Genomic DNA, 14934 nt, shown 5'->3' with positions numbered 1-14934 from the left:
TTAGAGCAAGCACAGTTTTATTAAGTCTACAAAAACAGTTACATTAGTGCAAAAATATATAGTACCTCATCACAATAAGAGCTAGTGGAGCTTTCCTACAAAATCAACCGCATGAACAGGTTCAGAGCCAGGTCTTCCATGGACAGAAGTGCAAAGAAAGGCCAAAAACCAAAGTGCAAACAAAGCCAGTTATTTATCAACACAAAAGCAAAGAAGTGCTTTGGGACTGCCAGCAATCAGCTCTGCAAAGCTGTGATCCTGAGAAGCACAGCCACCCAGTGCCACAGGTTTCAAACAGATCAGATTTAAGAGGCATTGCACTGGGAAGGGAAAATACACAGGCAGAGTGTTAAGACTTGTATACACCGAGAAAGCTCCACAGACTTCAACTGCACACCTTTAATCTTCGCTTTGGGTCAAGTGCCTCTAGTACAACATGCAGTGAAGGCAAAACGAATGTTTAACTGCATGCGGAGGGGCTAAAAAGTGGCAGAAAGCCCTTTTCAGAATGTCACCCATGTACCAAATGCCTGCAGGCACTTCGTTTCATTTAGCAAGGCACAGGGGGAGTTAAACACCATTAATATTAGCCAGAACAAGTTTGTATAAAACCTGCATTCTGTCCACCTCCACACTTGGACCTATGTGACCAGGGGGCTTTTTGGTCTCCAGCAACAGCACTCCAAAAAAAAAAAAAATGCACAACAGGAAAGACTCGAATTGTGCCAAGAAAAACCCTATCTGCCGTGAAGTGTCTAAATCACAGCGGCGATCGGATGCATGTGGAGAAAGTGGTTCAGCGGCACCACAAGACTGACAAGGGGCAGCGAGATCACCTCGCCAGCCCCTAGCCACCCCCGATTGCCCCCAAACCCCCCCCCTCAACCTCCCCAAATGCTTTCCACAAGCAAAATGCCAGAAAAATGCACACTAACATCAAAAATCACTGTGCCACAGCTGCCAGATACTACAGGGGGAGACCATTACTGGACAGAGCACTTGGATTTCTTCTTTCCCTCTGGCTGCCCATCTTTTTTTTCCTCCTTCTCCTCCTCGCCAGCTTCCGCCTTTTTTCCCTGCTCCTCCTCCGGCTTCTCCTGCGCTCCGGCCCCTCCCTCTTCCTCCTTCTTGCCGTAGAAGCCGGAGAACATGGCCGGGGCTTCGACGTTCCGGGACAGGCGCAGCATCCACATGTCGTTGCCGTAGGAGTACAGAGTCCCGTCCCCCAGGTCCTGCACCTTGTCCCCCGAGCCCTCCTTCTCCAGCTTGGCGAACTCCAGCAGGTCGATGCCGGTCTGGACGCCCTCCACGCCCTCGGCGCACCCCAGGGTGACGTGGGCGCGGCTCCCCAGGGGCAGGTCCACATCCGGCATGACCTCCTTCTCCGCGTCCGGCGGCCACAGCCTCAGCTGCTCCTCGGTGAGCGCCACGCGGGCACCCACCGTCCTGGGGGTGGCGAAGAAGGCGGAAATCTGCAGGACGGTCACGCAGCCCATGGACTCTCTCACCACCTGCGAGACCAGAAGAACCGACATGTTTTTTTTCCCTCCGCCATTTTACAAAGCATCGAGGAACAGATCTCAAAGAAGGGAAGATCAGCAAGTTCTACGGCTGGAGAAGGAAACTGGACACATGGGCTTTCTCTGGAATGTGGGGAGGCTGCACACATTGCACACAGAAAGGTACCCCTCCCGAGACTAGCACACGATACCCGCAATCACACCACAGAGGCACACAATGCCTTTTATTAGGCCCTGCGTGCTCCATCCGAGCTCCAGTACAAAGACTTGGACCAACCTCTTTTTCTGCGTAGGCCTTGGCTCCATCCGCCTTCCCAAAGTTGCAGAACTTGGTGGTGCAGTGCAGCACTCCTCTGCTCTGGAAATGCTTCTCCAAGTCCACCTCCCCCTGAGACCCCAGCTCCTCACTGGTAACTGCAAGAGCCAACGGAGATAAGACATCAAGGAAGGTGCCAGTAGTGTCTAGAAGGAGATTTCAGGAGGATCGAGTCCACCGTTTTCTCACTCAAGGGACATTCCCGAGATGAAAGGCACTTGCAGACCTTCAAGGCCCTGCTCTCTCCATGAGTCACACTTGCATAGGCAGAATAAGGAATATGGGGATTTAAGATGAGCATGAAGAGTATCTGGGTTTGATGCAGCTGTTAGAACCGCATTCCAAGGAGCTGCATTAAACCCACCAACCTGAAAACTAGCAGACAGACAAAATTGATTCAAGGGCGATTTAAGATTCGAGATTCAAGCAAGTTTTGAAAACCGTCAAATGGCTGCCGGGGACTGGCGTCCCACCCAGGGTGCACCCTGCCTTGCACCCGTTGGTTGCTGGGATAGCCTCCCACTACCCTCCCTAACCCGGTGCGGGACTAAATTTAGAAAATGAAATGGATGGACAGGGTTCAAATAGGAGGGAAAAAAAGAGCAGTGCCCCGGATTAAGCGTCGCACTCACACTGACTGATGTGCTGCTTGAACTGGTCCAGCTGGCTCAGGGTCTTGAGGAACTCCCTGCTCCTCTTCTCCAGCTCGAGCGCGTGCTTGTGTGCCAGGAACCAGCCGAAGAACAGGGGCAGAGCCGCGGCCTCCAGGGCGCTCATCGCGGACTCGGGCAGCTCCTTCCAGTGGGTCTTCAGCCGCAGCTGGGCCGGGTCGGCCCGCCAGGGCGTCTTGGGCTCCACGAGCAGGACGCAGTAGCCCAGCTCCTCGGCCAGCTCGGCCAGCCTCTCCAGGCGCGCCCCCTCGTGGTGGGTGTCGTCCAGCACCACCAGGGGCGCGCCGGCCTTGCAGCAGCTGACCAGCGCCTCGTCCAGGGCCTGGCGCTCGGCGCCCCCGGCCGGCTGCACGCCATAGTCGTCCGCGCACAGCACCTTGCAGGCGTCCTGGTACCGGGCCTCGATGACCCCGGCCAGGGTGGACTTGCCGCTGCCCGGGAGCCCGCGCAGGAGGAAGAGGGTGCGGGCCTCCTTCAGGGCCGCGACCGTCTCGTCCCGGTCCAGGAAGGGGAAGGAGAGGGAGCCCTCGATGTGCTCGGGGGCCGACCCAGGCTGAGGCTGCTGCTGCTGCTGCTCCGCCATGCTGGTGCTGAACAGGCCAGGAAGACCGTAAGGGCGCGTGCGCTGCAGAAACCTTTTGATCTGCACGAAAAATAAAAATAAGACGACCAACCTTCAGACCGTTTCAACCCCTTGAGTTTCCTGCTCGGCACTGCTAGCCTTGGGCGCTGTTTTGCACTGGGAGGAGCAGGAGGTCAATTTTCGACCTCTGAAGCGTGTTAACCGGCCTTGTTGACTGTATCACAGCTGCTCCGAAGGGTGGCGGTTAAGGGAGATTAAAGAGCGCAGCTGCCTGTATTTATTCTGATGCAACCAAGCAGAAACAACCGGGTCCAGACTTGTAAAGCGCCGCAATCTCACTCGCGCATCACAATGCACAGGCTCGTAAAGCGACATCACGTCAGATGAAGCGCTATGCACCATCGCTGCCTGCAGTCAGAGTGGGGTTTTACTACCTTTGCTTGCATTAATTAACTGAATGCAAAATATCACAGGAACAGCGGTGGCCATCCCCCATTTATTATCGGACAATTCGGAGCAACTGAGTGGCGGCGAAATGGAGTTTTATCGCGCCAAACTATACGACAGCATCTGCACTGGAAAGTAACCCTTGTGGATTGAGTCACTATAATCTCAGATGGGCTGTTTGACTCCAAGTGGAAATATACCGCTTTCAAACGAAAAAACGACAATAACGGCTCTTCGTACTGGTAATGCAATCGCTTTTGGGTATTCATTAAGCCACAACGGTTAGAATCTAGCCAGGCGACTCAAGACGCACACCAGATAATCAGCAGATGTCCCCCTCCCGTTATATAAAAAAAAAAAACAACACAGCTGACTAGGCTGTTGAGAGAAAAAGACACCTGCTGCTCACTTGATAAAAACAGCCACTGTCTAGGCAGCAGGAAAGGGAAACTCACCAACTTGCATCGACTCAGTTATAAAACAGACCCCCCCGCACTGCCTTGTGCCAGTCATGGGGTCTCTGAGCGACGGAGGAGGGGAATCCCAGCGTAAGGGATTGATTTAATAAAACCTGTGCGACTGTGCGAGGCGACTTCACAAACTGGACCTTAGGAACACCCCCCCACGCCCACACTAACACAAAGACCACAGCAATCACTCCTCCTCACTTAGTTTGAAACACGTTTAATATAGACTTCTCTCACACCTGAAGAAGGCTTCAAGGCCGAAACGTTGTGTTTCTTTTCAGCATGGAATAAACCCGTTACCTGTTCCTCCACGTTTAATATAGACTGGGGAGACGGCTACAAAGCACTAAAAAGGTGTGAATTCGATTTTTTACAGAGACAAGCAGCACAATTCTAACGCTACTCGCTTCTGCAAAGTGGGCAGCGGTCAGGCTCTGCTCTCCAAGTTGTCTACCGGGCACACCCACTTGAAACAAAAAGACTGGCCTTTTAAGAGACGAGGACAGCTTTCTGCATGCATTTATCAAAAGCCATTTCTCAGCTGCAGAGGCGCGACATTCGCCAGAAATCGCGCAGAACTTTTCTAGCTCCCCAATCAAGCAATAACGCTTTCCCGTCTGTCCCCAGTCTGCGCAAGAGTGTGGCCAAACCGCGACTGCCTACTAAAAGACGCCCTTTTGTCTGGGACGCTTACAATCTAGGTGGCGAAAAGCGCAGTAGTTTTCAACAATGATACTGTGAACGATAACAACAAACAAAAAAAGTCGCAACAGGTTAAAACTCACCAAGCTGGAGCTGGTAAGCAGCATGCGTGTCACCCTCCTCAGCTCGCGTTGGCGTGTGCTCCTGCAAGCCTGCGCTTTGTACTTGTTTTAAGTGCAGATACCGCCCCCCTCATTAACAATGCCAACAGACCTCCTGCAGGAAACAGAACCAGAAACAGCGGCCTTCCGGCAGCTCTGGTGTGCGCACGTGATGCTTCCAGGGCCGGGCGGCGCGGCGCGCGCTCTCGCGTCGCCCATTGTCAAAAGTGTTTGTTTTGTGTTTTTAAACCAGCACACCTTATTCTATTTGCGAGTCTTAATGACCCATGCAGGAGAAATCAGAACTCCCCGATATGAGTCTAGCTTGTTTCTCCCTAGCCGAAACTGTTGTCGTTTTGTATGGGGAGCAGATTGAAGCTCGCTAGCAGCTGGAATGACATTGTCAGGGTGCCTGACTCTGTCTATTTGTCATTTACATTGTACCTTCTAGAATAGTTCCTTTCGGGTACCAGTGCAGCCCAAGGACATTCGCTTGAATATGCACCTGTCTTCCAGCATTATTGCTCACCCTGCGGTCTGTGTGCGTCTTAATGCCCCAGTATAGTGACTATAGTGTAAAAAAGGCACCATCTTTCAGATGAGTTGTTAAACCGAGGTCCCGACTTTCTATTTTAATTTAAAATTCTTTGACATGGCAACTTTAAAACACCTTTAAAATATCACATGATTGAACATTTTCCACACTCAGAAAATAAAGTATCTGAATGCCCTACTGCTTCCTGGTGTTACAGGTGCCATGGTTTGATTTGTCCTTATGAGACATGGAATGTCTGTTGGTCAGATGTGTCCTTTTAGACACTGAAGTCGACACTGGTCAGAGTTCTTCTCCCAGACAGACCGATGTGAACTGTGTGCCACTGGAACAGACTGAATTTCAATGTGCACACTCTGCCAAGTTTTCCTGTACATGAATGAAAAAAAGAACTGCTTTTGAAGCAAATTGTAATATCTAATAACTGATAAGTCTATGTATCTAATAAAATAAAATATGCACACCTTGTATGAAGGAATCCTTTGACAACCTTTTAACATCAGAATATTCAACATGAGTAATTTAAACACAGACGTCCAGACATAGAGATTTCCCTGCACCTAAATAATGCTGCCCCTAAATATCATTGTACAGCAATGAAACTTTTTGAATGAATTTTCTATCAAAGGAAGCATTCCTATAATATACGAGCGCTTCTTACTCTTTCTACATAGAACAAAAAATCAGTTCACAAAGGGTCATACTGTACTTTTTTATTTGGATGATAAGGCCAAGTCTTGCGTTCATCAGCCCGTGGTGTTCCGTAGCAATAACAAACAGACGTACGCAGGGATAGACACGTAACCCATTGTGAAACTCTTTCTGTACGGTTCCTTAACAGCAGTCAGCAACAGAGAAGCGCAGTAGGACAAACCCACCCTCACAGGCACTCCCCTGGAGAGTGGGGCGCTGTGCCAGTGTGCGAGCTGGAGAGGAGCAAGCAGAGATCAGCTCTTCACTGAAACGTAGAAAGAAAGAAGAAAGCACAAAGACTCAGCTATGAAGCCTTGTGCAGGTCCGTACATGTATGCATGTGGCTGTACAGCCAAAATGTTGTGTTCTTGCTTCTTTCTACTTTTTTCCAACTTGGAATTAAACTTATGTTACCAGTGCCAGAGTCCAGTCTGACTGCCTGTTCTGGGGCATGGCACAAAGAGCTGGTCAGTCATAAACACCAGTGTCCATAAACACACGCGTCTCGGTGTAGCAGAAACCAAAGGATAAATGATATCACAATGAAAAGGAAGTATTAAATATATATATATATCAGAGGGAATGGCTGCAACTAAAATGAGAATGACACAGCATAGAAAGGACTGAAAAATTGGGATATAAAATGTTATTTTTTCATAAGTTCCTGAAAAGTTTCCTTTTCAGTCTTCGTTAACCTCCATCTTCTCTTTCATTTGCTCTCTCACATTCACTCCATCTAAAAAAAAGGAAAATGAATAACTTAAGCTATACTACATTACCAACAACAAATGAGTGATTGTAAGACAGAGTTTCTGGTATGTATATTCATTCAGGAAACTTTCTTTTTTACTTAGATGGAAAAAAGATCTGCTATGAAAAATCAGATTGCATCTTTATTGAGTTGCATCTTTATCCGTTCAGATGGAGTACAATCCTCTATTCATTTCTATTTATTTAAAGTCGCACGTCTGTCCATTCATAATATCCCGCACTTCACTTGAATAAGCGCAGGGCAAAAGACTTAGACTCCAATGATTTGATATTTGCACTTGAAACAGCTGCAATTCGGCTAATTAAGCCATTTTTTATTTAAGACACTTTTTAAATGTTTTATTAATGAGGGGGGTGGAATTCATGAGGAATATCATAGTGGCTCTGCTGAAGACGTAGACGTTCCTTCATCATCAAAAGCTATTAAATACCATCGTCAGCCATCTTTTCAGCTGTGCTCTGATCTGCTTTCGGCTCACCAGTGGTGTGTTTTGCAGCATCATTAAGAGCCTGAAGGACAAAAAAAAGAAAATCAACAGCTTCTAACATCAAATGTATTACCTATGAAAAATAATTTCTGTAGAAGACAAGATAAAACACATACTATACAGTATATATAGGAACAGAAAATAGACATAAGAACAGGAATCTCTCTATACAAATGATTTTGTTCCACTAATCCAAGAAAGGCAATGACAATATCACAGCGCTGTTATCACACCTTTCCTTTAACTCAGAAAGCAGCGGCGTCAACACATTTCGTTCAATTTCTGCTTCATAGATTGGGCCCGTTGCTGGGAGGCGCAATCATGGTGCCTTTCTATAAAGCCTCACAAGGCAAAAGTTCATCAGGCTAAACAAGATGTTCCCTGCAAGAAGAAACTTAGTCTCTCAGCAAGAGGAACGAAAGTTCAACTGTATTCAGCAAAAAAAAATTAGTTCCTTGCATTAGTGTAGTGTTGTTCCTCCAAAAGCAGAAGCACTTAACATATAGGGGGGGTCCGGTTCGTCCTCCGCTGAAGTTCACGACTCACCCAGGAGACACAAGGCAGCTACAATGCATCAGCAGCCCCTCCACACAGCAGAGCAGTTGGACGACGAAGAGTCTGAATTAAAGGTTGTGCCAAGCTTGAAGTGGAATTTAACCAGGGAATTGGGCTTGATATCCCTACTCTTACAAACAGTGCCAAGTAGTCAGAACCTTATTTTATCATCCATCTGAAGGACACCACATTGTGGAGGCAATATTCTGTGCGCCAGGGCGACATTACCTTCTGGACGGCCTGCTGAGCTGCATCATCTTTCAGGAGCTTGGCGATCTCGAGCGCCTTCTGGAAGGACGTCACAGCAGACGGGAAATTGCCCAGTTTCACTGCGTGGGGCGAACAGGAGAAAGGTACGGTGAGGGGGCGACGTCATCACCGGCCCAGGGCCACGAGGGGGGGGGAGCGGGGCCCGGGCCCCTCACTCACCATCGGACTGAGCCACCAGGACGCTGGCGTTCAGCTGCCACTCGCTGTCCCCCGTCTCCAGGGCCGCTGCCAGCGACCGGTCGCCGTAATCCCGCGCCACCGCGTGGTGGCCCAGCTCCAGGTGGCAGCGCCCGATCTCGTGGAACAGCCACGTCTTCTCCAGGCTCGTCTTGGCCAGAGGGATCTTCTCCTCCCAGCTAAGGAGAAAAAAGAGCACCCCCCACCCCTCTCCCCTTTAATACCGTTTACTGGGCGCCCACCGTTGCCCATTGCGTTGTTTCTCAAGGATGGCAGGAAGCAAGAATGGAAACCAAATATCAGGTCACAGATATTTCAGATATTTTTGTCTAAAAACCCTTAGATATTTTTGCATTATACACAGCCACACAAATTGGAATTACCCTTTATTTCCTGCATCCACTCAGGCTCTCCCACGGCTACCTGCAGAGCCTACATGTATGGCCCACTCTGCAAGCACCACAGCACTCGACGTAAGCAGGCAATGCATCTTAATCAAATAAGCATTCAATTGTACCTGCAAAATTCTACTCTGATAAGGCATTCGGGAATCCTGGAGTGAGTTGTTCTGCTGTCTGTCTTCATATGTAAATGTTCATTTGTATTTAGCAAATAACCCTTTACAAATAGTACATATGTAGAACATAGTATAGTGTTCTTAATCTCAAGGGAGACAGACACTTCACTTATAGGAAGGAACCCACTTCATCCACCACTGGTGTTTATGACTCAGTCAGGTGACACAAGGCAGGCATTGTGCATCAGGAGCCCCACCACTTAACAAATCAGGTGGAGAGTTGAGAGTTTGAATTGAGGAGGTCAGGTCACGCAAGCCTGAAGTGCAATTTAACAGGGGAGCCGGGGCTAACACCCCTACCCTTACAAACAGTGCAATGGGGTCATTAATGGTCTCATCTGAAGTACACCACCTGCTACAGCAGTACCCCGATCACCGTTCTGGGGCACTGGTTTGGAAAGTATCCAGAGAAAAAGTAAAAAACGCCACATTCTGGCCCACCAACACCACATCAGGCAACGGCCTGATTTTCCAAAACGATCTGGGTCCCAGTACCATACCAGTCTTGCCTGTTTCTAAGATGTGATGAGATCAGGCTACAAAGAGGTAAGACTGCTGTCAAACCATCAGTTCAATACCAAACTACATGCACAACTGCTGGTCACTCACGCTTCTATGGCTTGTGGGAATTTTCCAATCCTGGCGTACACTCGACCAATGTTGTCCAAAGCCCTGGATTTTGCTTCTGGAAGATTGCTATTACAAAGAGAGGACAGCGGAAAATCAGAGGCATCAGACAGCGTTTAAAAACTGAATGTGCATTTAAAGGTAGAGGTGTCTGTTCTTGACAAAAAACTGAAACAAACCTAGGGAAAGTCAAATTAACTGGCCTAAATAACCTCTTATTTCTTGGTGGTTAAAAAAGTCCTCTTCCTGCAGTGAATAAAAAGGTCCCAGATCAGTCACATTCGCCAATATGATCTTTAACTCCGAAGTCTAGGTCTGTTTGGTGTCAGGGGAAGACAGTGTTTAGTATCCAAACCATCTCTCTGAGTGCTTGTTTTAAATCCAAATTAATATACAATATTTAAGGTTGGGACAAAGGGGAAAGTGATTCTGAGTCTTACTTCTCCTTGGCAATGTCCAGGTCCCTCTTGTGGTTGTCCAGCGCTCCGTCCATGTCCCCCATCTCGATCAGGGCGTTCCCCATGCAGCTGTACAGGTTACCCATCACCTCCCTCTTGTTCGGCACGTGCTCGTCGGACCAGGCCTGGACCGTGTGCAGGACCTGCCGCGTTTTTTTGCAGCTCCCCTCCGCGTTGCCCGCAGCCAGAGCTGAGAACACATCCGGCGGACACGGCCACACTTAAAGGCGAGTTACGGTCCCAGTTTCTCAGACCGGTTGTTAAATCTCGGTAACAAAAGGAATGCAATGGTCAGATTAAGCACTTTGTGAAATTACTGCACGTTGCCATGCGTCTTGCAAACTCACATTCTAGTTCCCATGAATTGCGACGTGAAGCAGCCCTTCCTGCTCACTAGTCACTATAATGACTAATGTACTGTGATATAGAGTCTCAAAATCAAAAATTATGTTGCCTCATTCCCAATTGCTGAACATAGCGCAGTTTAATTTAGTCTATTGTTATATAAATTAGATTCTTTACAAGTCATTATGTACATTTGACTTTTATTGTGGTTTGAAATGCACTCATCAATGCTGAGTCTTTCTAACCCCGGTATATGAAAATAGCATTGCAGCTCCCCTTTAAAGTGCAATCCTGCACGTGAGGCTAGTTCATCACCAGCTCTGCTGGCCTGGGCTACTGGGGATTAACCTCACCCGCACGTACATTTACTCAACAGGCGAATATAATTAAAGCGTGCATTTAGTGGATGGACACCCTTCAATTCAATTCAATTCCATTCAAGATGAAGAACCCTTCAGCAGTTGATCCCCTGTCAAGGTGCTGCTGAAGAGGTCAGCTGCACCCGTGTCTGCAGCTGCGGGGGGCTCACCCATGTCGATCTCCTCCAGGCTCCTCAGGATGTATCCGGTGGGGTCGCAGGGCTTGTTCTGCCGGGTCTTGTTCCACTTCTGCTGCATCAGCTTGCGGTCCCGCTCCCGGGCGTAGATGGGCTTCTGCTGCCTCCAGAATTCCGTGCGGGTGTCCAGGTAGGCGATGCCGCCGAGGATGAGGTCCTGGACCTTCATCCCGCTCCGCAGGTTCCCCTTGATCAAATCTGAGGATCACACGTTCCCAGCGACATTAGCGCTCAGAAAACTGGACAGGGGAGGCTCGTGGACTCGACTGGCCCCTAGCAACGGGCGCACAAGCGCAACGGGGAAAAAAAACAAACAGTTGATCCTACTTGGCACAAATAAAAAAAGATTATTCCAGCTGAGCAGCCAAAACTGCCGACAGAAGTGTGTACACATCGAAATCATTCACAGCCACCTCAAACAGGGATTTAAAATACGCTCTGAAAGTTTTGATTCCGATTTTATGCTAGAGCAAGCTCTTTGTTATTTTGGTTTCTGAATGAACAGGGTAAAAAGTGCTATTTCATACTGATGCGTCTCGCTGCGCTGAAGATGCTGAGAGACGCCCAGGAGTGAAGGGTGATCAGTGAAAGAGCACTAGGCACCTTCATCTTTCAGCAGCTTCTCCAGGTACTCTTTGTCGCTGTACAGCTCGCCAAGCAGCTGCCTCGCTGTCTTCTCCGTCTTCGGACTCTCCTTCTTACTCTGCTGCTTCTGCTCCCTCTTCAGGGGCCTGACCGCTTCCTTAGGCTTCCCTTTCTTGACCTGCAAGAGGCTCAGAATTACCTACCGGTGTGCCCAGAACTGCCGATGGACCAGTTATCACATCTGTCACACGTCCCTGCTTTCTCTTACTGGGCTTGTGTTATGAGAACATTAAGACAGGTTACAAATAAGAGATGGCCACTTAGGCGATCTAGCCTGTTTGGTAGTTAGTAGATAATTCATCCAAGAATCTCATCCGCCTGTTTCTTGAAAGAAGCCAAGATGACTATATAGCCTGTCTCCTACAACCACACCCCTTTGGGGAAAGAGGTATCTCCGATTCTCAGTTTTAAATGCACTTTCACGTACAGTAGTTTCCAGTTTCAGCTCATCAGTCTAGGAGATTCCCTTAAGCCCCAGGATGGATTCTGTTGTTTTGATAAGTTCTACAAACAAAAACAAAATATACTTTGGTGCCCCATATTTACAGAGATTTGCTGGACACAGAAGACACAGTAAATAATGTCATTAGCCGGACAGAAATACAAAGGAACTTGTTCCCCTTAACACGCTCTTATTAGTAATGAAAGCTAAGAGCACCCCCAATCATTTTGAAAAACGGCACTTAAGCTCCCTGTTTAACAGCATTAACAAGTAAGCAACCTTACCTCATCCTTTTTATGGAAGAAAGACAGGTCTCCTTTGTTTTCCAGCTTCACAGATGAAGGGCCTGGGAAACAGAAGAACACATTTGAGACCATTAACATTCCCTATAAGGTCTATTGGAAAGGTCTTTGGAAAGAAGGATGACTTCACCTACCACTGTTAAGAATCGTAAAAGAAATGGGACTACTGCTTATAACTAAAATTTTTATTTTTGTATATCCTTGCCAGCCCAATGCTATTCACAGAATCAATGCAGAATGTAACACAAATACAGTACCACACCTTGCAGTTACTAAAGCCCGAGCCATTCCAAAAGACATGCTCGCTCTCACCCCCAGGGCCAATTTTTGCAGAAGCCAATTAACCTACTATATGTGTTTTAGACCGGAAACTGGAGCACCTTCTCATGCAAACGGGGAAAAACATACAAACTCCATCCCAAGCCTGTAACTGAATCCAGGGCCTCAGCACTGCCAAGGCAGCAATTCTAACCCCTGCAAATGTGCCGCCTATATAGCAGTTAATTGCCATATTTAATTCCTTATCCTTTTCTAAAGCTCTTGACCAGCACATTCCATGAGTGCACTCGGCTTACTTACTTCCTACAGAATTATCGATTGCCTCCTGTGCTTTTTGGATGCCCAGTCTGAATTCCTGGAGCTCCGGGCGCAGTTTGTGTCCCCGATGATAAAACACCAAAGCAAATTCAAAGTCTCCCATTGCGTACAGAGCCTCTGCTTTCTGATAAAGACCCTGAGGGATTCACCAGGTTAGAAACAGTTAATGACTTCAAAATAACACCACTTCGTCCTCTGATTTTCTTCCGCTGCCTGCTCACAACGTCTACAACATTTCATGAGTTCAACTTCATTTAACGCTGGCAGGTTAAACAAACAGTCTATCAGTATAAAGCATTGTGGTTTCTCTTGAAAACTGTATGCTTGTTTATAAATGGAATGAGACCCCTTGTGTGCCTGTAAGGTCTTACAGACTGCTCCTCAGATTCTTTGATGCAGCTCTGCACTTGCTAATGTCGTTGTACTGTGTATTGTTATGATTGTATCTTGTTGAATTTATTCTGTTGATGCTATTTTTTTCCCCGGCTGAGTTTTTATGGTTTAAAAGGCCTGATTGCATCATTAAGGTTTCAGACACTCATGTCTGACTATGCTGGAAAAGTTCTTTTTTTTAAACCTTTGGCTGCCTGTACAATGGTCTGGACCAGAGCTTTTCGCTGTGCACACTGACTTATGACTGCGCCTGCTAACTTGAATCAACTCTAATTTGGTGGAACGAGAGGACGTGCCTTGAAGAACTCGTTGTCTTCCTTGAGGGACGACTCCGCGTCCTTCAGTGCTTTCTCTGGGTCTCCCATCTTCAAATAGCAGCGCGACCGAGCCACCAGGCAGTTCCTGTCGTCAGGCTGCAGCGACAGTGCCTGCGAGGGGAGTCAACGGGAGTTGAAATGGTTCTTCTGAAGCTTTTGAGGACCGCGTTCAGACTCAGTGCAACTCTCTCTGATTTTGCAAAAAGGGTACCCAGAGCATCGAGCACCAAGATAAAAACAATTGGCAGTTTATACGTGAGAGCATTAACGGCTTTTTAATATGCACTGAACACAATGAGCACGGTTTTAAAAGGCGTTAGCATGGTCGCTTTTACATAGGTTTACCGTGGTATAGCTTTCGATGGCTTTGACATGCTCCCCCTTCTGATACAGCTGATCGCCTTCCGCAATGTAGGTGGTAAACGAGCTCTTGGGGCCCTGCTCCCCTTCGTCTTGGTCTGACATGCCGGGTTATCTTTAAATATATATGTATTTCCCCCGTAAAAATATCAAACTTGTCGGAAATTGAGTCGCCTGATGCACTCCGCGTTGTGTTGGTAAGCAGCACGGACGGTATCCTAGCAACCAACCTAACTATTTCAGAACCACTTCCGTTTCCAAATCAAAACCAGTGTTGACATTTTTAGACCCACCGGAAGGAATTACGACTACTTTCTGGTAATCTTCGCAAATGTCGACTCGGTAGCCCATTGTGAAATTTGACTTAATTTGGTCGCTTAGTTAAAGGAGGGAATATTTATCAACGGCGTTTCCATTTGTAGCACTTTTAAGCGAAAGTGCGCCCCCTGCTGTAATGTCCAGCTCAAGCAGCTCGATGAGGGGTTTGGGGTAGATGGCAAATTCAGATCATTTTGACCCCTTAACCAGCAATCTTTTCTTCCAACCAGCCTATAACATTCGTACAGGTCTTGAAAGGAAAAGTAAATTAATATGTTGCTTCAGAAGGAAGCCAGGGTTCCTGGAGAAAACCTATACAGAGGGGAAGAACCTGAGCACTACAATGTAAACAGCTGTATTACCATTTAAAACCTGCGGGCGACTCACTCGGCTCCACACCCTGGAATTCGCCATGCTTCACGAGCTGGTGTTTTGTCTGTCTGTCCCCCCCACCACATTCTCCACCCAAAGACAGGGCAGATCACTAAAGCAGGGTTCTCCAACCCTGGTCCTGCAGAGAACTGGCCCGATTCTTCTCCCCCACTCCTGTTCCTGGGAATCCCCACACCTGCTGGTCAGCATTGAGCCCTTTATTTAAACAGTTGGCTTTTTTGGAACCTCACTGGTGCTTGGTTAGCACCTCCCTCTGTTTGCTCAGAAGCTGGAGACCTTGAAGTAGTTAA

The 14934-nt window shown here is 47.8% G+C and overlaps 1 protein-coding gene across 1 annotated transcript; it reads right to left on the bottom strand.

Annotated features, from left to right (window-relative positions):
• On the bottom strand, window positions 1-14157 carry odad4 (outer dynein arm docking complex subunit 4). The gene is made up of 16 exons (XM_069185551.1): window positions 13919-14157; window positions 13553-13684; window positions 12846-12999; window positions 12249-12310; window positions 11481-11640; window positions 10851-11075; window positions 9959-10166; window positions 9501-9587; window positions 8297-8493; window positions 8096-8196; window positions 7256-7334; window positions 6749-6789; window positions 4790-4876; window positions 2469-3150; window positions 1798-1934; window positions 1-1511 (listed from the first exon to the last, which is right to left on the bottom strand). Exons 1-16 carry the CDS (start codon window positions 14036-14038, stop codon window positions 984-986), a joined length of 3000 nt encoding a protein of 999 aa, XP_069041652.1. The 5' UTR covers window positions 14039-14157; the 3' UTR covers window positions 1-983.
• Between the last annotated feature and the right edge of the window lie 777 nt (window positions 14158-14934).

This window comes from Lepisosteus oculatus, chromosome 28 (genome assembly GCF_040954835.1).
Source record: "Lepisosteus oculatus isolate fLepOcu1 chromosome 28, fLepOcu1.hap2, whole genome shotgun sequence".
Taxonomy (NCBI): domain Eukaryota; kingdom Metazoa; phylum Chordata; class Actinopteri; order Semionotiformes; family Lepisosteidae; genus Lepisosteus; species Lepisosteus oculatus.
The sequence above is the reverse complement of the archived record's forward strand: the minus strand, read 5'-3'. Positions and strand labels throughout refer to the sequence as shown.

Bases quoted from the DNA above. Each gene is read 5' to 3' on its own strand.
- odad4 (XM_069185551.1), bottom strand. From the start codon at position 14,038: ATGTCAGACCAAGACGAAGGGGAGCAGGGCCCCAAGAGCTCGTTTACC. The intron at 9,588-9,958 runs GTAAGACTCAGA...TCTTTGTAATAG, and splicing joins CTGGACATTGCCAAGGAGAA to CAATCTTCCAGAAGCAAAAT. The intron at 8,494-9,500 runs GTGAGTGACCAG...TTTTCTCCTTAG, and splicing joins TTCCCACAAGCCATAGAAGC to CTGGGAGGAGAAGATCCCTC.